The sequence below is a fragment of the Hyaena hyaena genome, unplaced genomic scaffold (assembly GCF_003009895.1).
Source record: "Hyaena hyaena isolate Hyena2069 unplaced genomic scaffold, ASM300989v1 scaffold_769, whole genome shotgun sequence".
NCBI classification, from domain to species: Eukaryota; Metazoa; Chordata; class Mammalia; order Carnivora; family Hyaenidae; genus Hyaena; species Hyaena hyaena.
In genome coordinates, this window is record NW_024081401.1 from 56,268 (window position 1) to 76,911 (window position 20,644).

Genomic DNA, 20,644 nt, shown 5'->3' on the forward strand with positions numbered 1-20,644 from the left:
TGCACCGCTGACCCTTTAACACACATAAGTGGGCATTAATAACTGCTACCCCAATGTACCCCAGCAAGTGTCTATCCCAGAAACCAGGCTCCAAGAATATACATTTGACCACAGATATATAGGGTCAGTCAGCTGGTCTGTCATCTTGGAAGCACAGCCAGTCATACCTATGTCAGCCAAAAGCCAGGGCTTCTCTGAGTTTTGCCCATCTCAAGCAGGGACCAAGTCTCATAAGCCTCCAGGCTCTAAAGCCAACCTCACAAACCTGTTCTTTGCTCCCACTCCAGATTTGTGGATTGGCCTACCTTCCTGCGGGAGAATGTTGTCTACATCTTGGCTGCTCGCCCCAACAGTGCTGCAATTCATCTGAAACCCCCAGGATAGCATGGAGCAGAGAAGCTGGGGAACAGTGATGTTCTCTCCCTCCCCTCCTTTTGCCCTTTCCCCCTTTCCCCCACCATCCTCGGGTACTGAGACTTATGGGGATAGAGCACTGCCAGCATCTCAATTTGCCACTAAGCTTTATGGAACTGAAATCACTGTTCCCCTCACAATAGAGGCAGTAAATGCATTGCCACCAGGAAAAGCTCTGGGAGCTGTGGCAGTATCCACTCCTAGACCCACCCCGCTGCCCTCACATCACAGACTGAACCGGCCACTGTACACATATGTGCGCACACACACCCATACACCCAAGCCTAGCTGTCCATGCCTTCAGAGACCTGGTTCTTCTTCATTGAAAAAGGATCAAAGTTACTTTGTGAAGCTCCTGGTTATAAATTGAGGTGGGGGTGGTCTCTGTTCACTCCTATTGGCTGGTTCTGATTTCCTATAGACAAGTCTCTGGCCAAGTGATTCTTGATAATCATATCAGACTCGCGCTGTCCTAGAGATGCTGACAGGCTCCCTCTTCCCCAAATGAAAATCCCTTCTGTGGTGAGCCACTGTTCTGGTTTGTGTGTGCTATGTCCCTTGGGTATGTTGGGGTGAGAAAATTATTGAAAGCCACCACTGTAATTCAGCCCATTATTTATCTACATTCTAATTTCTAGTGACAGAGAAGGCAACAAGTCTATGGAGTCCTAATTAGAAGAGGGGAAGGCAGCCCTTCCCAGGAACCCAGAATTCTAAGGAACCTCTCAGCCACATCTTTCAAGTCCACATCAAAGTCTTTAGTAGAACAGTTAAAAACCAAGATGAGCCATGAGCCACCCTGGCCCTGCTTTACAGATGGGAACACATGGCCTAGAGCCCAGGGAGCCTGAATAGAATGAGTATGATGGCAAGAGTAACAGGCCTCTGTATTAGATGCCTCACCCAAGTCAGCTGCCACAGAGACCCGAAGCCTGATCTCCAGTGAGGACATAGGTCTGGATGGAAAAAGAGGAGAAGGCTCATGCTTTTCCGTCTTTCCATCTCAACTCAACTGTGGACCTAGAAGAAGAGTGGCCATTGCATAGAGAACAAGAGCCAGCCTCTTCCACAGCCCAAGAAAGAGCAGCTCCATAGAAGCCCTCAGTGAGGACTCCTTTCAACCACCCTGACAATGAGGAAAAGAAGCTGGAGCTAAGAAGATTTGCATTTCCGCTCTTGAGCAGAGAAAGTCCCAGGAAGGCCTCACAGGAGAAGGTTGATTCTTCTCTCCATCACTGAGATAGAGCCTGAGTTGCTGCTTCTCTCTACATGTCTTTCCCCACCAAGCCTGGCCTCTGAGCCCCAGAACTTCCTAAGTTCTCAAGTCACTGCATGTTGTGGGTCAGCCCTTGCCCTGGAGTCCAGGTTCTGTTTCCAACCTGATGACTTAGATTTAGCCAAATATGAGTACTAGAGAGGGGGTTGGCTTGATGGTATAGAAGCTAACATACCCCATTGCTCAAAGCACTTGTACTAAATTGGGTACTTACAGAAGAAGTAGTATACAGCTCAGTGTGGAGATGCTCAGAGGAAAGTGGGTAGCTGCAACCAAGGTCATGGTAAGAGCACTAAATGCTCACCTTCTGTACAAGCTGCCTAACCTAGAAATGGGTGAGAAGCTTCAAGGGTTGGATTATTTAGTACTGAAAGGAAGGAGACAGAAGATCAATTTGGATTCATGTATATGGCCCTGAACATTTCAAAACCCACAACTTTTTGTAAATACTTCTTCATGCTCCCAAGATTGGTCACTAGGAGGGGCCATTATTCAGTTTAGCCAGAAAAAAATAAGCAAAAGCACAGGACTCTTGGGTCCAAGGACTGCCTCTGAAGCAGCCAGACCTGGGGTTTTGCACTGAAATTAAAGCACATTCAGCACAGAGACTCTTGCTTATTCTCCTGATAAGTCACCTTGTATGCCAATGGCCTTGAGCTGCTGGATTTATAAACAGGGAATTTTGAGTAGAGACAAGATCTGACTTTGAGAGCTGAACCGCTTTTTTCTCCTGCCTCAGCATCAGTCATAGAGACTGGAAATCTATCTTCTTGTTCCCTGATCCTTCACAGACAAGGTGATGCATACCTCTCTGGAGCTGCAGCTTCTAGCTTTCTGTGGGTGAGTGGCAAAAGACCATGGGTCAGATCAGGCCAGCTGCATCCCAGGGCCTGACAAAGTAGGATAAGGTCCATTTGGTACTGTCCCTCTCTCTGTTCCAAGACAGTAAGTTTCCTTGGTAGGGGCATGCTGCAGAGGGCCCTGAGGACCCCAGCATAGAGTTCCCAGTCCACAAGAGTCCTAAGAAGCAGAAAAGCATGGAGGAATAATTAGCCTCCTCTCCATTAGGCATCTAGCTTTTTGCTAATGAAGAGGTTCCTTTGTTCCTTCAGACCAGAGTTGCAGAAGCCTCATCCCAACCCCCCATTTGAGATTTCCCTTTGCAGTGTCCCAATCCATGGAGCTCCTCTGGAATACATATGAAGGTGTTCAAATTTTCATAAACCTAGTAAAACTGGTTTCCTTTCCTTTTCATCAAGCCTTTCTATCACTGTGACTATTTGAAATTCTACCAAGGACAAAAATCAGTGTCTGACTCTAAGGTTTGAGAAAATGTTTCTTCCAGTCATTTCTTCTTGGCTGCACAGAATTGAGCTCAGTGCTTTTTACAAGCACCACCCACTCCACCCACTACCAATGGAGGTGAAGGTTATGTTTATGCTCTTCTGAAGACTACTTGCCCTAGGCCTATTTTTCACCAAACACTCCTCTTCCTTATGCTCAGATTTAAAAACAGGGGCATATGAATGACACAGTGGAGCTGCAGGGACAGAGGGTAAGCTGAGGCAATAGCTGTGACCACATAACCTCTCCAGGTCTGCTTTGTGACTTCCTCTTCTGAGACCAGCCTTCTGCAACAGCAGTAGGCTCTGTGCTTTGAGTACAAAGGCCCCCTTGGATCCAGAGATGGAGCAGTTCCCTTGCTCCCAGGTACTGGCCCACTCTGAGTGCTTTTCTTCCTTTGAGAAAGCCAAAGCCATGAGCACATTGCCTCTTCCCACCTTCAGCCCAAGTGACTGGGACTACAGGGTAGACGCTGGCCTTTTTGGCCCTGGTGCTCCCTATGGGATGTCACCCTGGCCTTGTTTGAGTGGCCAGATCTGGGAGTTTCCCCATTCCTATCATTAACATGGTAGGCACAGGATCAAACTGCCTGAGCAGAGGGCACCTCACTGGAGAGTGAGCCCAAGATTGTGCCTAGGCCTGTTAGTCTGAACCATGGCCTCAACCATTGCAAGTTTCATGGCTTCAGTAAGAGTGGTGCAAGGAAGCCCTAAATCCAAGAGGGAAGCTCAGCATAAGCTGTCTGGTGGGGGCCCAGGATAGCCATGACCACCCCAGAGCCAAGAATAACCTCCAGGCAGGACTGGTAGCAGACTCTAGTGATCCTACAATCATGACCCCTTCAAACTAGCCGAGTAAAGGCAGATATATACTTGGCACTAAAAGGCAGAGCAACATCTTGGCAGCACCTGTAACCATAACCCTTTTTATTCCTCAATTTACAGTATAATAAAATTGCTACTTTTCCCATGCCACTTAGTTTCAATATGCCCAGGGTCTCTCTCTCTCTCTCTCTCTCTCTCTCTCTCTCTGGGCTCCTGGCTACAGCTCAGAGAACAGAGATCTCCTGGATGGAGAATAGAAAATATTAATGCATCATGCCTGTTCCCTATAGCTCAGTCCTGGAATGGGGTAGGATTAGGCATTTCCCCTGCTATTGCTTTCCTGCTGCCACTGCTTTTGGAAACCTTGAAAGGAAAAAAAAAATAAACAGGTGACAGAATTTCCACTAGACCCAACTAGCACTAAGGAAAACCTTCCTCCTGAGCCACATGTCCTGATGACTCAGATTGTGGACAGGGTATCACATATGTCTGGGCCAATAACTAAGAAGCCCAGTCACATTCTAGTTTGCATAGCATGTGTTGACATGACCATAGATGAGAATATCAAGGTATAAGCAGCAAGACCTTTTCATATCCATGTGAAACAAAGGCCTTCAAGCTTAGCCTTCTTTAAGAGATGGCCTACGATCTATCTACCTACCAAACACAAGGTTGTGAGGGGGCCTCTGAGAAAACTCAAGCAACTAGGGGGGGTCCAATGCCCTCTAGTCCCTCATGCCCTTCCTATGTTCTTTTCTGTGGAAGGTAACTTGACAGTAAGCTAAGGGGAAAATCCCCAAGCCCTGTCTTCCCATCACTACAGCTGCATGTTCCTCCCTATGGCTCAGCCTTCACTCCTGAAGGAGCTGATGCTCCCAGAGGCTGGGCACAGTGGAAATCATAATAAAGAGATTGTGATGCTATTTTGGCTTCCTGTTTCCTATTATTTGGGGCACCTGCTGAGTTTCTATGTGGCTTCCTATAATTGGCCAATTCCTGAGTCTTAAGATAGGAGCAGCCATGGCCTCCAGGAAGAATGCAACACACCGTGACTCTCTTTCTAGGGTTTTCCTGGTGCTGACCTTCCCAGGAATCAAGTGATTCCACTTGATTCACCATTTACACAGAGGGGAAATAAAAGCACTGAAAAGAAAAGCCAGAACTTTCTAAGAAAGGAAGAGGTAAGGCCTCCAAGCCTGTCTACTATGTATTCTACCACCACCACAACCAAGGGCCAGTTTTAGATACATTTCTCTTCCCAATTCCTGCTGGGCTACAAAGTAGGAAAGCTAGCTGGCTATGTTTTCTCCTAGTCTGAGTCCTTCTTGGTAGAGAATTTCTTCCCATTTTTTCAGTGTTTAAATTTTTTTAATGTTTATTATTTGAAGAGAGATAGAGACACAGAGTGTGAGTGGGGGAGGGACAGAGAGGGAGGGAGACACAGAATCTGAAGCAGGCTCTAGGCTCTGAGCTGTCAGCACAGCTCAGATCATGACCTGAAGTTCGTGACCACAAGATCATGACCTGAACCGAACTAGGCAGCTTAACTGACTGAGCCATCCAGGTGTCGCACAGTGTTTTAATGTGATATGACAGGCCGGGTAAACTAAGGTCTGGAGAAGCTTTCAGACGACTGAAATCCCCTTTCGTTTCCTTTATCTGATAAGAACAGAGCCAGTACTTCTAGGCAGGAAAGTATTTCTAGATTGTGGATCAGAGGCAGATACTCTACCTCTAAATCACAGGGGTCCCAAGTACAAATAATTGCTAAAATTTTCAAACACTTCTATGCACTGGTCAGTTCTTTTTTTAAGTTTTTACTTATTTATTTTGAGAGAGTTGGGGGGGGGGGGCAGAGAGAGGGAGAAAGAAAATCCCAAAAGAAGCCCTGCTGTGGGGCTTGAACTCACAAACTGTGAAATTATGATCTGAGATGAAATCAAGAGTTGGACAGTTAACCGATTGGGCCACCCAGGTGCCCCTGTACTGAGCAGTTCTAAATACTTTACATAAAACTATCTTCAAAACAACCCTAAGGTTTGTATTACAGATTAGAAAAGTAAGGAATAGAGGCTGAAAGTTTCTCAAAGTTACACAGTCACACAGCTAGGAAACGGGAACCAGGTAGTCTGGGCTTCAGTACTCATGTTCTTAACCACTTCATTGTGCTGCCTGTCAGAGTACACCTCAAGGAAACAGCTGCTGTGTGGTCTAGCATATCCCCTTTCCACCCTGGGAACAGACACGCAAGCAGCCAGTCCTGTAGCCATGTCACAGGATTTCCTACAACCTGCACAACCCACCCCATTTACTCACATTACTCCCATACCTCTCCTCCCTGGAGTTTTCAAATGGAGGTCCATCAGGCTCAGAGACATCTTGAGATCTTAAGGGTCCCTTCTCTTGCCTTCCAAGTTCAATGAAGGCAAGCATTAGCACAGAAAAAGAGACATAAAAGCAGGGCCTCTGTGGACCCTAATGAAAAGCAAGATTTCCCCACCCTCAGTCGGGTAATCCTGATGAACTTTAGACCCTCTTAGGACTATTCCCTCTCCTAACTGCTACTTGTTCCCATGGCTAGCTGGAGCCTCGGCTCTACACAAACTTCCACTCACCCTGCCCTGTTTTGGCTCAAATGCACTCCTCTTATCTCTATGGAAGTCATTCTTCAAAGGGGAAAGAGTAAATTGCTAATTTGATAAACATGGAATAGTGTTCTCTCTCCCACCCCACTCCAGCTTGGAGTTTGACCTTGCTGAACCTGTTTCCTCATCTGCAAAAGTCTGGGAAACAATTCCTGTCCTGTCTCTGGGGCTGATAGTTGAGTGAAGACAAGAATGAGTTTGGTAAGAGGAAAGAGCTTTATACACTATAAGGCACTACGTGAGCAGCAAGGATTTCTGGCCCCATTTAAAAGCTGTGTGTGTATCATCTTCCACACACCCACAGTCACAGGCATAACCAGGGGGTACCGCCAATGGCCTCTGTCCACAGTGCTGAAGTCATAGTCAAACCAGCTGGGGATCTTCAGTCCCTTTTTTTTTTCCTTTTTGTTTTCTTTTTTCTTTTTCTTTTTTTTTCTGGTTTCTTTTTTTGGTAATATACTAATTTATTCATATATACATTCACTTTACATTATTACATTTCAACATTCATCAAAACCAAAAATGTGGAATGCTTCATGAATTTGCATGTCATTCTTGTGCAGGGGCCATACTAATCTTCTTTGTATGGTTCCAAGTTTAGCACATGTGCTGCTGCATGCAGCAAGCACTTCAGCCCCTCCTGTTCCACCTTTAAGTAAACATAAATGCAGAGATTTCCAAGCCTGCATTGTCCTAAAATGCAGAAGGTACTGCAAAAATGCTTGTTTCACTTATTTCAAGTATCTTTGCTTTTTAAAAATAAATATAACACTCTCTCAAAATTGTAACATTTGGATAATTGTACAAATGGGCAAGATGTGATCCAGCAGCTCAAGAAGAGGAGGCTGTAGTCTTCACTTGATACAGGTGAACAGTATGAGGTAGCTACCAAAAAAACTGATGTAACATGAGGCTATGTAGAGAGAAGTTCAGGGTCAGAAGTGGAAGGCAGGCTGGCTTGTTTGTACACTGTACCAGCACTCCTGGAAAAAGCTGATCAGAGCCAGGCACCATTAACTGAAACCCAGCCAGGGGAGCATGGTGTTGGGGGCTGGAATGGAGCACGGCAGAGGAGGAAACCATGAAAGCCTGAAAGGTGTCTCACCCTGGAGAGAAGCAGGCTTGAAGGATGTAGATGGCTGATGTCTGGCAGATGGGACCCATAAGGTCAATGTGACCTCAGGACAGAGCTAAGACCAAAAGTGCAGGGGTGGCAGATTTCTGCTCAATAAGACCAAAAGGTAACTGGATACTAGGGAAGGTAGTGAAGCTGTATAAGCATATAACAAAACTGTTGAGTTGGGGGTGGATATTTACCAAGCATCCAGCCCTCTTGAGACTCATGTCGCCTGTAAATGGTTAAGCACCTTCTGGTGCATGCCCAGCGCTAATAAGTCCAGCTGAGCTGGAGGCAGATTCAAGATTATAGAGACCCACATGACCACAGAACATTAGAAAAACTGGGTTGGGAAAATTAATTTCTTTAGTCAACTTCATAGACCAACTGTTTTGCCTACAGCTCTGGGTCCTAACCTGAGAGAAGAGTTAAGGTCTCAATACACAGGCTGTCCCTTTCCAGGATGGGCTCTGGAAAGCTTGTCTCTAGAACCTGATGTTGCCCGCCCTCTGCTGGTCATTTCTAGCACTATTCTCTTGCTCCAAGGAAAGAAAGAACTCCTCTGAACAGTTAGGATACTGGTCAGTGTAGGTTTAGAACAACCAAGTGAGGGGCGCTTGGGTGGCTCAGTCAGTTGAGCACCCAACTCTTGATTTCAGCTCAGGTCATTATCCTAGGGGCATGAGATCAAGCCCTGCATTGGGCTCTACTCTGAGGATGCAGCCTGCTTAAGAGTCTCTCTCTCTCTCTCTCTCTCTCTCTCCCTCCCTCCCTCCCTCCCTCTCTCTCCCTCCCTCTCTCCCTCTCCTTCTGCCCCTCTCCCCTACTCGCACTCTCTCTCTCTAAAAATTAAAAAAAAAAAAAAAAAAAAAAAGAACAACTAGGTGAGTACCAGCGAGTTAGATCACTGGTCAGTGTTCAGTCAGCATACAGGATCAGAACTGAATCTGCAGCTGAGTTCACGTACCTGTATCAAAATAAGGGCTCATCCATGTCTAGAAGGGCTTAAGCTAAGGCTAAGTTTGAGGAAATGTCTGGTCCAGGATTAAGACCAAGGTCAGCGTCTCAGGCTGAGGTCAAAGTTGACACTCAGTGTAGAACTGAAGTCTGGGTCCAAGTGTCAGCATGCAGTATGTATCCAGGTGTGATACTAAAAGTCTGACCTCAGGAAGGAGTTAGTTGGCATCTAGGGGTCAATGTAGCATTCTTATACAGGATGGAAGCATCAAGTAATAAGCACCAGCCACAGGAGAATTCAAGCAGAAAATATTGCCAGGGGAAAAGTATAAGAGTTGGGGGACAGGGGCGCCTGGGTGGCTTAGTCGGTTAAGCGTCCGACTTTCGCTTAGGTCATGATCTCGCAGTTCGTAGGTTCGAGCCCCGCGTCGGGCTCTGTGCTGACTGCCAGCTCAGAGCCTGGAGCCTGTTTCGGTCTGTGACTCCTCTCTCTCTGACCCTCCCCTGCTCTCTCTCTCTCTCTCCTAGGAATTAAAAAGAAAAAAAAAAAGAGTTGGGGGACAGAATGAAGGAGTCATTAGTTTCTAAGGACCTCTCAACCTTAAAAACGGTAACAGGCAGGCTAGAGCCATGGTCTCTTCAAAAGGTAGATCCCAGTATTCCAATTCCAACTTCCTGTGAAAGCCTCCTCACCAACAATAGTATTGCCACATACAAATCACAGGTACAATCTGGGGACAGGAGAGGTCCAAGGACCAGTCCTGTCACTGCAGAGAGGTGGCAGCTGTGGGGGTAGTCTTGCTTTCCTCCCCCCCCCCAGATTCTCTGTTTCTACTAGCAACAGGGCCTGGCAGCCTCCCACACCCAGATCTTAGCAACCGTGGGAGCCCCTGGCAACTGCTGCCATGGCAACAAGGCAGGGAACTAAGAATGGGCTGGGTGGGGGGAGCACTTCCTCTGAAGCCTTCAGGATATGTGCAAGATAGGGGGCTCCCCTCCCATACACAGTCTGGGAGGGAACATGTGCTCCTGTCTAAACACCTCCTTAGCGGCACCCACCTCCGCCCCTGCCCCCAGGTTCCGGTTCCCTCAGGGTGAGAAAATGAGGGACACCTAGGGTTATGACGTCTCCATAGAGAGGGAGGGTGTATGCGGGTGTTCAGAACTGATGTGATCACAGATTCATGCATACACTGGGCAGACATGATGTCAACATGTCAACTTCCATGAAGCTGTTTGTTCATGTCGACACAGACCTACACAGTCATTCAGTCACACATGTATACTAACACAAAATTACATACACAGCAACTAATACAGAATCAGGCACACTACCACACAAAAATACTGCACAGATACACTCTCACTTACAAACCACATTACAGATACAACAGGACAAATAACCCCAATCAGACTCAAACATCAAACAGATGCACTCACACATCCAGACATCTGTGAATATACGGAGTAACAGTTAAGTTTGCTGAGCATTAACTACATACCAAGCGCAGAACTAGATGTATATGTTACCTTAATTAACCTTCACAACAACCCTGTAAGGTACTGCCTTTTTCTATACCCATTATACAAAGAAAGAAATGAGGCGCAGATGTGGCAAGTAAACTCACAAGGTCAACAGAGCCTACCTTCTTACACCTAGGCCACACTGTGCACCCTGCTTCCTAACACACACCTGATACGTAGGGCAACAGGACATAGGGTGGCCATAGAGAACCCAGCAGACAATGGGGTCCACGCCACCAGCACCTGAAGGAATAGGTGCTGCAACCCTCCCCCGACTGCAACCACCATGGGCGCGTAGACCCCCCACCAAGGTCTAAGCCCACAACATAGTGTAGGCAGGGACCAGGTAAGGACCAGTGACTAAACTCTGCCTCCGCGTTGGCACAGGCAAGGCTGGAGGAGGCAAAATAGAACTGGAATGAGAAGTAGAGCCACCCACAGCCCAGGCCCCCATAAGTCTGGAGGTCGGGGAGTGAGAGCCCCCAGATCTAAAGAGCCAGCACCAGTCCTGGGCCCCCTCACCGTACCTTGCCCGTCTCCCTGTCACACTGTTTCATTCCCTCACCACCCCATCTCTCCTCCCTTCTACTCTTTGGTCCCCACTTCTCCTTCCCTTCTCATCCCCTTTCCTTACCTCCCACCCTCTCTCTCCTCCCCTCCCCTTCCCATCCCCTCACTCTCATTCCTCATCTTCCCTCCCTCCTCTCATTCCCCTCATCCCACCTCTTCTCCATCCTCCTCTTCCACTTCCTTTCCTTACTTCACAGCTCATCCCCCTTTACACCTGGGATCGCCATTGCTGAGTACTAGCAAGAAGGGAGACAGTGGGGATTACGCAGACCTCAGGACCCCCTAGACCTCTCTCCTGCTCTGCTCTGCTCTGTAGGCCAGGTATTGATGTTCTCCAAGCCTGTTTCCAGCTCTATTCAGATTGTGTGAACTCATGGGTGTCCAAACGGTTTCTGGGAAATGACAAAGAAAGGGAAGTGAGAACTTCTGCCTGGCCCTTCCTTTGTCCTCAAACCCCCCAAGAATTCCTTCCCTCTCTTCACCCCCGGATTACCCCCTCCCCACCCCCGCTCCCTGTAGCACAGATGGGCCTGGGAGACAGTGACGTGGGCGCCAGGCACCGTGTCTGCTGAAGCGTCGGCTTCCGCTGGATACCGCCTCCGCAGCCCTGCCTGCTCTGAACACCGGGGACACTAGGGCTGAGATTTTAATGGGGGGAAGGAGGGGGTTGGGATTAAGATGGGAGATTCTGAGTGTGTGTTAAGGAAATCATGTGGAGCTGTGATGAAGGGTTCGGGGGGAGCTAGGATTGGGGCGATCATGGGAGTCATAACAGATTAAGGCTAGGATAAAACAGAAGATCATGGGTGGGGGTGGGGGGAACAGGAGATATATCCAGCCAAGAAGAGGAGAAAGAAAAGGTGGGCTACAATTTGGGAACTCAAGGAGGAAGGAAGATGAAAGATTACAGAGAGAACGTTAATGAGGATTGTGGGGGTTGCTGAGGAGGGGCTGCACACAAGGGGGCTGGAACGAGGGGATTATACAGAGGATGAAAAGGGGACGCAGCATGGGAATCAGGAATCGTGGAGGCGCTAAAACTGGGAAGAATTACCAAGTTACAAAGGAGAGAGGGGAAGCGTGCTTAAATTCTGCATGTCTACTGGGGTTTGTTTTGTTAGGTCACCTCAGGTCAGTGCTGGGTCAAGGTAAGGTAAAGCTAAATCAGGTCTGGTCGAGGTCGGTTTACAGTTCTGATGGAAGACAGGTAGGAAGGGGTGACCTTTTGACCCTGGTCGAGGAACTACCAAGGTGCACTATTCGCTCCCCGACCCTCCTAAATGAAGAAAGGAAAGAGTGCCCAGAAGTCACCGCCAACTGGTAGGCAGTTTTCCTTTAAGGCTGCCTTTGACGTTACACAGGTTCCAGAAGGTTCTCCCGGGATTCGAGCGGTGGCCAGTACGTCCCACCTTCTCAAACCCAAGATTGGACTAATATAGTTGCCCCCAGTCTCGGGTCTGAGCCCCACACACCAACCAATAAAATCAAAGGGCGCGTGGAGTTGCCGCCCTCTGTCCCTTTCACCAATGACACGACGAGCTAGCGAAGAGGTGTGGTTGACTGATCTCAGAGTGCACCAATCAGACCGACACCAATCACTGCCCGGAATGTGTGCGCGTGTGGCCGGGTGACAGAGGCGGAGAATGGGCGGCTATCACCAAGGCACTCGTTGAAGACGGTCCAATTACAGGGGAAGCTGAGCTGAGTGACGGGCGATCCGCGCAATGGGCGGCGCGGAGGCGGAGCCGTGGGGGCGGGTTCCCCGGCCCGCTGTCTGCGGCCGGCGGGCAGGCGACTCCTGTCCCGAGTGGAGGCGGCGGAGCCGGAGCCAGGGGAGGGGGCAGCGGCTGTCTGACGGACCGCGGCGGCGCCCGCAGCTCCTCACTGGTGAGGGCACCGAGCCAGGACTCAGGGGTCCCGGGAGCGGGGGCGTCGCGAAGCCTGGGGTCCTGGTGTAGGGGGTGAGGGAGATTGGGGGGAGCTGGGACACTGAAGGCCCATCGTTTCTTCTGCCGTGGTGGTGAGGGGACTGGGGTCTGCAAGGTGCTCGATGTCTGCGACCCCGCTAACGGGGGGCGGGGGGGGCAGTCAGCCTCTGAGCTGGGGGGAGGGTCGGGCCGGGCCGGGTCGGATTGGGTTCCGTGGGCGGAGGCGTTTCTGGGCCAGCCCAGCCTGTCAGCGCCGGTGACATCACCGACCACCCTCCCCCGCCCGAGCCCCCTCCCCTCCCTTCCTCTCCGCTCTTGTCTCCTCGCCGCGCCTTTTGTCCCGGCCGAGCTCTGCTCTGCCCCGCCCCTCCCCGCCCATCTGCGAGGGAGGAGACTCTGGGTCAGTGACTTCATTGAGTAGGTTCTTGGGGATTGGGGTTGGATCCTCCCCAGAGAGAGAGGCGAGAGGAACTCACTGCCTCTCAGCCCCTCACAATCACACCTGGCACAGGTACACACACGCTGCCACTCACAAGCACACGCTTCCAACTGCCAGCCTTACCGTCATACTGCCGTACAGCCATTCAGACATTGCTGCACCTGAGAGCAGGTGGCCGCTGGACCCTATTCCTTCATTCTCCACACCTGGGGATCAGGTCCTGCACCGGACAGGTCTTGCTGAGCTAGTGCCTCTGAGAACCTGAGGAGGCGGCTTCCAGAGCTGCAGCTTTCCAAGCAGGCTCCAGTGGAGCGATCAGAGGTGAGGGGCTGGGCTGGGCATGTTTAAGCGCACAGTGCTCTCCTGCCCATCCCCAGCAGCACCCCCACTACAGGCCCGAGGAGCTTTCCGGAGCTTCCCACACTTCTGGGGAGAAGACTTCTTAGCCAGCTTGATGTTTAAAATTCAGCTGGAGCCCTTAAAACTTCGAGCGTGGACGCTGAATGGGTTTGTAAAGTTCCGGTAAGTCCCTCTGGAGAAGGGCACTCATATCCCTACCACATCAAATTCTCCACATCTCATCCCCCTTCATTGCCCACCATCATCCTCACCTCATCTGCATTACATGTAAGGACCCTCCTACCTCACCCTTCCATTTGAATGAACTGTACCCCATGTCATTTATCCCCTAGACCAAACCCTTCAGGCATCCATCTAGTTTCCACAAATATCTCTTCCGATATTTCAACTCTCCTCATCTCTTTCTTTCAACCCATTGGTAACCCATTTTCCACCTCAGCCATTTCTATTTGTCATCCCTTGTCCCCTTCCGCAGTACTTCATTTTCTGTGTCAACCGTCTCCCCTCCCTATACACTCCTTCTTGCTATTTCTCATTTTTCACTCCTGCCTCTAAATTAGCATCCTCTTCATTCTTCTCCATCAAAGGCAGTGCCATGCCATGGGGCTCCTTTGTCATTCCAACACGTGGCTTGTGGGTTCGGGGAGGGAGGGAAAGAGGGAGGAAAGGAGGAGGAAAAAGGCAATTCCTGAAAGAGCTTGCCCTGTGTCTGTGGCAGCAAGAGGATTATAGGTCTAGAACGGTTATCAGGTGAGTGCCAGGAAGGAAGCTGGCCTGACGAAGAGGTAATACAGGGACAGCAAGAGGGGGGTGAGAGCATCGGCAAGCCTTTCCACGTGCCCTCTGCCTGGAAGCCGCTATGGTTTTCTGGGGGCATCCTCTTGGTGTACTAGGGTTCCTTCTCAGTCCTGGGGTGGGCGGAGAAGGCGTGGGCTGAGGAAGAGGTGGCAGACCACCCCCAGTTCCCTCTCAGACGGCTTTTACCGGCTTCTACCGTTGCTTCCGAAAATGGCTGCCCACCCCCAGATGCTCTTCTCTCACTCTTCCAACCCCAGCTTCCCCAGTCAGGCGTGACATGCTGGTAGGGGGAGAAGGGGGAGTACCCGCCTTTATGGAGCCTTCTCTTCGTCACAGTGAGGTGACTCCCAGAGCCATGAGTCAACTCAGCCACCTGCAGCAGGCCCTGTGGGGGCAGGAGCTAGGGCCATTGCCCCTGCGTTCCTGGGGCCTTAAGGCCCCTTAACCATCACAGCCCTCACTCCTGTCAGGAAGCCTGGATAGCTCACTGAAGCAGCGAGAGGCAGAAAAGCAGGCTTTGAGCTGTGGCTGCCAGCCCAGGACATTGTTAGAAAGACTCTGGTTTTCTGGGCCTTGGTAGGGGTTGGCCAAGCCTCTGAAGGGCTAGAGAATGGCTTATGGCCATCTCCCCAAATAGCCCAACTACAGGAAAGTCCCCTTCGCTTCATATCCACCACAGAGACAGTGGTGAAGGGAGATTAGAGTAAAAGAATTAGAGCCCTGTGTTTGTCCCTCAAAAAACAAATGCCCCAGTGTCTGGCTTAGAAGGGACTAGCAGAGGAGTGTGGACCTAGCCCTGGGCCAGATCCTGAACCACAGGGCAGGTGAGGAGGAACTGGTAGGGAACGTATTAAGGAAATGCTGATTAGTGCCTAATTGTTCTAACAACTAAGGTTTAAAAAGGCCCTCCCGCTAGGATGCCTTTGTTCACTAACACTAGTGCTTAGGTGGCACAGGCATGTCTTCATATACATTTTGTGTGCAGACACTGGGAAATGAGTATAGGGAACCATTGCCCTGGTTGGAGGAAGGACAGTGTCATCCCCCCTGCTAAGAAGGGAGCTAGAAACAGCAGTTTCCAAAGGCTGTGTGAGTCATTCTCTCATCTGTCACACGTGAGGCCTAGCATAGTCTGGGAAGCAGCGACAGAGAGGCCTGGGGTCTTCAGTAGCAGAGAGGACTCCAGGCACCTACACCCTGACTCAGCCTGGCTGGTCAGGACAACTGGCTAAAGACCCAGGACTGTCCCTAGTCCTGGGCCACTGCCCCAGCTGCCCTTAGCCCGGGCACCATGCCTGAGACATGGCGTAAAAGACCACGATGCTCAGGTGACCTCACCCAGTACGCTGACCTTTGCCAGCTTCTGTGTGTGGGCCTGTCAGTCCATGGTGCCACCTCACACAGCAGCGCCTCTCAGGGGTCCTCAGTCTGGCCCAAGGACCTGGGCTTTAGGCAAGCCCCTAGTAGGCCACAGCCCCTAGCTTCCTGCTGGGAAAATCCAGGAGCTGAGGAAAGAATCACAGAATCCTAGAATGTCAGAGCTGAGAGAGATCATCTAGTCCAAATGTTTCATTTTACTGATAGGGAGACAGAGGCCTACAGAACAGGCACGATCTGCTGAAAGTCACACAGTGAGTCATTTAGAGATTGCAGGATCATCAGGAGCAGGGCTGGGTCAAAAGGGAATAGGCGCTTCAAGGACTGGCCCTGGGTTTCTTTCAGAAACAAGGAGACAAGTGCCGGTCCAGTGGCGGTGATGGGAAAGGATTATTACAAGATTCTTGGGATCCCATCGGGAGCCAACGAGGATGAGATCAAGAAAGCCTATCGGAAGATGGCCTTGAAGTACCACCCAGACAAGAACAAAGAACCCAATGCTGAGGAGAAGTTTAAGGAGATTGCAGAGGCCTATGACGTGCTGAGTGACCCTAAGAAACGGGGCCTGTATGACCAGTACGGGGAGGAAGGTAAGAGAGCAGTGCTCCAGCCTGACATCGCCCCCTGTCCTTGTCTGGGGTGCTGGGTGACCCACCCAGTTCTTGTATCAGGGACTGGAGGCTGAGGAGGGGGTGAGGGAGGCAAGTGTTCTCCGCACTGACGCCCAGACGAGGGCAGAGACCACCGCTCGCCAGCCTTGACTTGCATCGTTCTCCCTGCCTCTCTCTGCCCTTCTCCCTCCTCAGGCTCAGGCCTTAGGGACATCTGAAGTCAGAACCAGCGGCCTCCCCCCTCCCTAGTTTCCCTCTCAGCCTTATTAGTCCTGCCTGAAGTCCCTGCTGCTTCATTGGCTGCTAGGGAAGGTTAGGGAAAAGGAGTGTGTGCCTTGGCTCTCTGAGGACAGAGCATTTACATTCATCAGCATAAAAGTTTGGCCCTTAAGCAGCCTGGGGAATTAACCACTAGAGCTCTGATACAGAGACAGGATTCGCCCCTTCCCTGCCACTTCAGGCCAGCAGGACAGAGGGAGCTTTGCCTCCCTGAGGAAGTGGCAGGGCTCCAAGGATGGAAGGGGAACTGCTGCTGGCATCTTGCCGCCTCCCTGACGTAGCTGGTGGCCAGGCACAGGGTGGCAGGAAAGGCCCAAATAAAGCCTCTGAGAGGGCGGCCCCTCCCAGTACATCCCACAGGCATGATGTAGCTGCTAATTCTGGGCCTGCCCCTCAGGGCCGCCTGCCACCCGCCAGCCACAGGCACCTGTCAGGCTATATTAAGAGACATTGTCACAGCTGAGGACTCTCCTTCCTAAGAGGAACTGCCCAACAGCATCTACCTTTCTTCCACGTTCTCCCCCTCCCTCTCCCCACTCTAGCCTCAGAATTATATGGGCTAATGATATGTACGTACCTGCTACAGAGTAGATAGGTGCTCAAAAGAATGTTCTTTCCCTCTTCTCCTTGCTGTGTGTCCCATGGCCCTATCTTCCGCACACCCCAGGCCTCCCAACCCCCTCTTCTTATTCTCCATGCCGTTAGTTCCTTCAGGTTTTCCCTGCTCACCTACTAGACTTGCCAACTCCCAGATTCAGAGGCATCCGCTGGAATCCCCAGTATTCTCTCAGCTAAGAAATTCGTCCCTCTGGGATGGAGGGGTGGGAACAGTAGGGGTGGGAACAGGGAAGCAGTGCAGACACCATGCCCCCGTGTGACCTGTCTAGGAATTGCACTCTTTTCTCCAGTTGGCCCCACCTTTGTTAGCTGGAGAGCTACCCAGAAACTTCACCCCTCCCGCATGACCAAACCCAAGTGAAGGGCAAAGCTCATCCCCTAAGCCCAGACACTGGATCCTAATGTCGATCTACATCCCAGGAGGTCTCCTAAGAATACAGCACAACCTTAAGGAGAAACCCGGGTCCTGGGAAAGGAGAAGCAGCCTGGAAAAGATAGGTTATATTTCTGTCTGCCCTGCCCCCTCCCCAACAGCCAGCCAAAAGACTTGTGCACATAGACATTGTGCACAACCCTGGCTGGGGACAAGTTGTTCCCAGCTTGAGAAAGGGGGTGGTGGTGATACAGCAGGAATCCCTACAGAGAAAGTACCCCCTCCTACTGTTATCAGTCCAACCTCTCCCACTGAACTCTGCCAAGCTTCTTGAACTCATCTGATAACCAGACCCTCAATAAAAGAAGTCTGAGTCAGGGGAGGGATGAAGAGGCAGCTGCCACAAGTCTCGGCACTGCCTGCCACTTGGCCTTTCTAATGAAACCCAAATCTGTCCTTGCAGTCTCAGGAAATAAGAGGCTAATTTAATTTAGGCTTAGACTTCCACAGCCAGTTGAAATTCTAGATAAAGAGCTTCAAAGAAAAGAGTCCCTTTCCCTAGCCTGGGCTCCACCCCAGAGTCTATATATTCTAGATAAATATCTCAGTGTTCCTCCCTCACTCCTCCCTACACTCCCTACCACCACCACCCCCCGCCCCCCATCACCACCACTACCGTCTCCCTACGAAGGTTGCCTCCAGCAGCTTGAACTCCTTAGACAGGACCTGACTCCAGAGAGAGCACCTAAGGCCATCACTTGCAGTAGGCCCGCTCATTCATGCACTTTGGTTGCTTTGACATTAGGTATGGGGTATAGGACTTGGTGTTAAGTCCAAGAAGCTCTGTTCCCATGTGAATGGCACCCCGGGAGTTGTACAGACTGTGAGCTCTGACTCTGGAAACAAAGCACTCGAAAACTTTTTCTAGTGAAATAGCTCCTCATCTCCAAGCTAATGAGCTTTCCTGCCTTTTGGGGCCCTCGTGACTTCCCATTTGGGTAGGAGTCAGAAAAAAAGGGAATTATGGTAGAAGCAGAATGGGAGCAGGCTTCCCCCTGGACTCTATCCCCACCTTATTTGGGACAGGTCACTTACTAGCTTCCTGGGTAGTCAAATCCTATCCGATTGCCTCTTGCTCTGTGTGTCTTTAGAGACAAACAAAGATTTGGGAGTGAAGTATGACTGTGATGTGATCCCAGGCCGGCCACTCAAGGCTTTGTGAGACATCTTTGGGCCATGGGTACATGGAAGAGACTACAGGACTTCAAGTCCTGTTCTCCAAGTCTTCTACTTAGTTTTTCTATCTATTGTAACTCAGCCTCTTGTGCTTTATTATTAAACATATAATTAAGAATAGAAATTAATCTTGTCAGAGGTTTTCTTACTCCATTAGGCCAGACCTCTCTGTGGGAGAGAGGTGGCTTCTTTCTTTAGGCCGATGAACTGGGAGCTAGAGGGCAGGGGGTGGAGATTGGGGTGGGTCCAGGACCAGCCACACTGTCAGTTAACTTCTCCTCCCTCCAGGCCTGAAGACCGGCGGTGGTTCATCAGGTGGCTCCAGTGGCTCCTTTCACTATACCTTTCATGGGGACCCCCATGCCACCTTTGCCTCCTTCTTTGGTGGCTCCAACCCCTTCGATATCTTCTTTGCCAGCAGCCGTTCCACTAGACCCTTCAGTGGCTTTGACCCAGATGACATGGATGTGGATGAAGACGAGGATCCATTTGGCGCCTTTGGCCGCTTTGGCTTCAATGGGCTAAGTAGGGGCCCAAGGCGAGCCCCCGAACCACTATACCCTCGGCGCAAGGTGCAGGACCCACCTGTGGTGCATGAGCTGCGGGTGTCCCTAGAGGAGATCTACCACGGCTCCACCAAGCGCATGAAGATCACAAGGCGGCGCCTCAACCCTGATGGGCGAACTGTGCGCACCGAGGACAAGATCCTCCACATTGTCATCAAGCGTGGCTGGAAGGAAGGCACCAAGATCACCTTCCCCAAAGAGGGTGATGCCACACCTGACAACATCCCTGCTGACATCGTCTTTGTGCTCAAAGACAAGCCCCATGCACACTTCCGTCGAGATGGCACCAATGTGCTCTACAGTGCCCTGATCAGCCTCAAGGAGGTAGGGCCTAGGTCAGGTGGTGTGTGTATGTGTTGGGGGCAGGGGAGAATAATGGGGACATTCTTTCCTCACTTCCATCTTTTCCTCCTTTCCCACTCAACCTCTCCTTTTCCTTACTCTCTACCTCACTTTCCCCAGGCGCTGTGTGGCTGCACTGTGAACATTCCCACTATTGATGGCCGGGTGATCCCATTACCCTGCAATGACGTCATCAAGCCGGGCACCGTGAAGAGACTCCGTGGGGAGGGTCTTCCCTTCCCCAAGGTGCCCACCCAGCGAGGAGACCTCATTGTTGAGTTCAAAGTTCGCTTCCCAGACCGATTAACACCACAGACACGACAGATCCTTAAGCAGCACCTACCCTGTTCCTAGGCTCTGCCCCAACCAGCCCAGAGTCTACCACAGCAATATCCCCTACACTCACCCACCCAATGTGCACCCAGCTTGATGTCCACTGGACACTGGCAACTTTTTCTAAAATGCAAAAAAAAAAAAAAAAAAAAAAAAAAGAAGCCACTGGATTTCAGGAAAATGTTCCTGTCCCTGACCCCTTTCAGAGCTGGGCTGCCTTGGGGAAGTGGGTGGGAGGTGGGGAGAGCTCGCCCAGGCCAGGGGTCAATTTTCATGTCACTAGCTTCGAATCCAGTTCCCACTCCAGTGGCTGGAGAGTGACCTGAGTGCTACTTGAAGATACAGATATTCCTTGTCCATGCCTGTAAATAGCATGTCCTCTTACCCCTCTCAGCTTTGCTAATACCTCTCCTCTCCCTTCTCTTCAGCTTCCTCCCAGTGGCGGAGGAAGAAGATAGAAAGGACACTGCTTTCCCACCCCAGCACCCCCCCGCCCAGGTCCACAGTGTCTAAGGTTAATGCACACATATTCACGCACACGAAGCACTCACCTAGAGCTATCTGTGCCTCTCCAGAGTTGAGACAGGAAGGGAAGGTCCGTAACCCATGAACCGGGCCATTGAGCACGAGACACTTTTCATTAGGGGCAGGAAGGTGAACCGGGGGCCTTGGCAGCCTCCCTGAGAGCACCCCCTCCCATCCAGATCCCACAG

At 50.7% G+C, this 20,644-nt stretch overlaps 2 protein-coding genes and 1 non-coding gene across 8 annotated transcripts in view; 2 read left to right on the plus strand and 1 right to left on the minus strand.

Annotated features, from left to right (window-relative positions):
- Positions 1 to 4,781, plus strand: part of PHF24 (PHD finger protein 24) — a 28,956-nt gene extending 24,175 nt beyond the window's left edge. For all 4 annotated transcript variants that reach the window (XM_039218633.1, XM_039218631.1, XM_039218634.1 and 1 more), the window contains exon 8: positions 288 to 4,781. In XM_039218633.1, coding sequence (XP_039074564.1) covers positions 288 to 384 — 97 coding nt within the window. In that variant the 3' untranslated portion in view covers positions 385 to 4,781. The remainder of the gene's footprint in view (positions 1 to 287) is intronic.
- A 2,240-nt stretch (positions 4,782 to 7,021) lies between these two features.
- On the minus strand, positions 7,022 to 7,132 carry LOC120221312. The gene has a single exon (XR_005525776.1). It is a non-coding gene; the product is annotated as a U6 spliceosomal RNA (small nuclear RNA).
- A 5,349-nt stretch (positions 7,133 to 12,481) lies between these two features.
- Positions 12,482 to 20,089, plus strand: DNAJB5 (DnaJ heat shock protein family (Hsp40) member B5). 3 transcript variants are annotated; one of them, XM_039218636.1, is made up of 5 exons: positions 12,482 to 12,558; positions 13,419 to 13,560; positions 15,919 to 16,163; positions 18,979 to 19,580; positions 19,719 to 20,089. In XM_039218636.1, exons 2-5 carry the CDS (start codon positions 13,493 to 13,495, stop codon positions 19,950 to 19,952), a joined length of 1,149 nt encoding a protein of 382 aa, XP_039074567.1. In that variant the 5' UTR covers positions 12,482 to 12,558; positions 13,419 to 13,492; the 3' UTR covers positions 19,953 to 20,089. The 3 variants fall into 3 exon arrangements, with proteins under 3 accessions (XP_039074567.1, XP_039074568.1, XP_039074566.1); XM_039218637.1 differs by lacking the exon at positions 13,419 to 13,560; XM_039218635.1 differs by lacking the exon at positions 12,482 to 12,558 and having other exon boundaries at positions 13,103 to 13,560.
- The last annotated feature ends 555 nt before the right edge of the window (positions 20,090 to 20,644 follow it).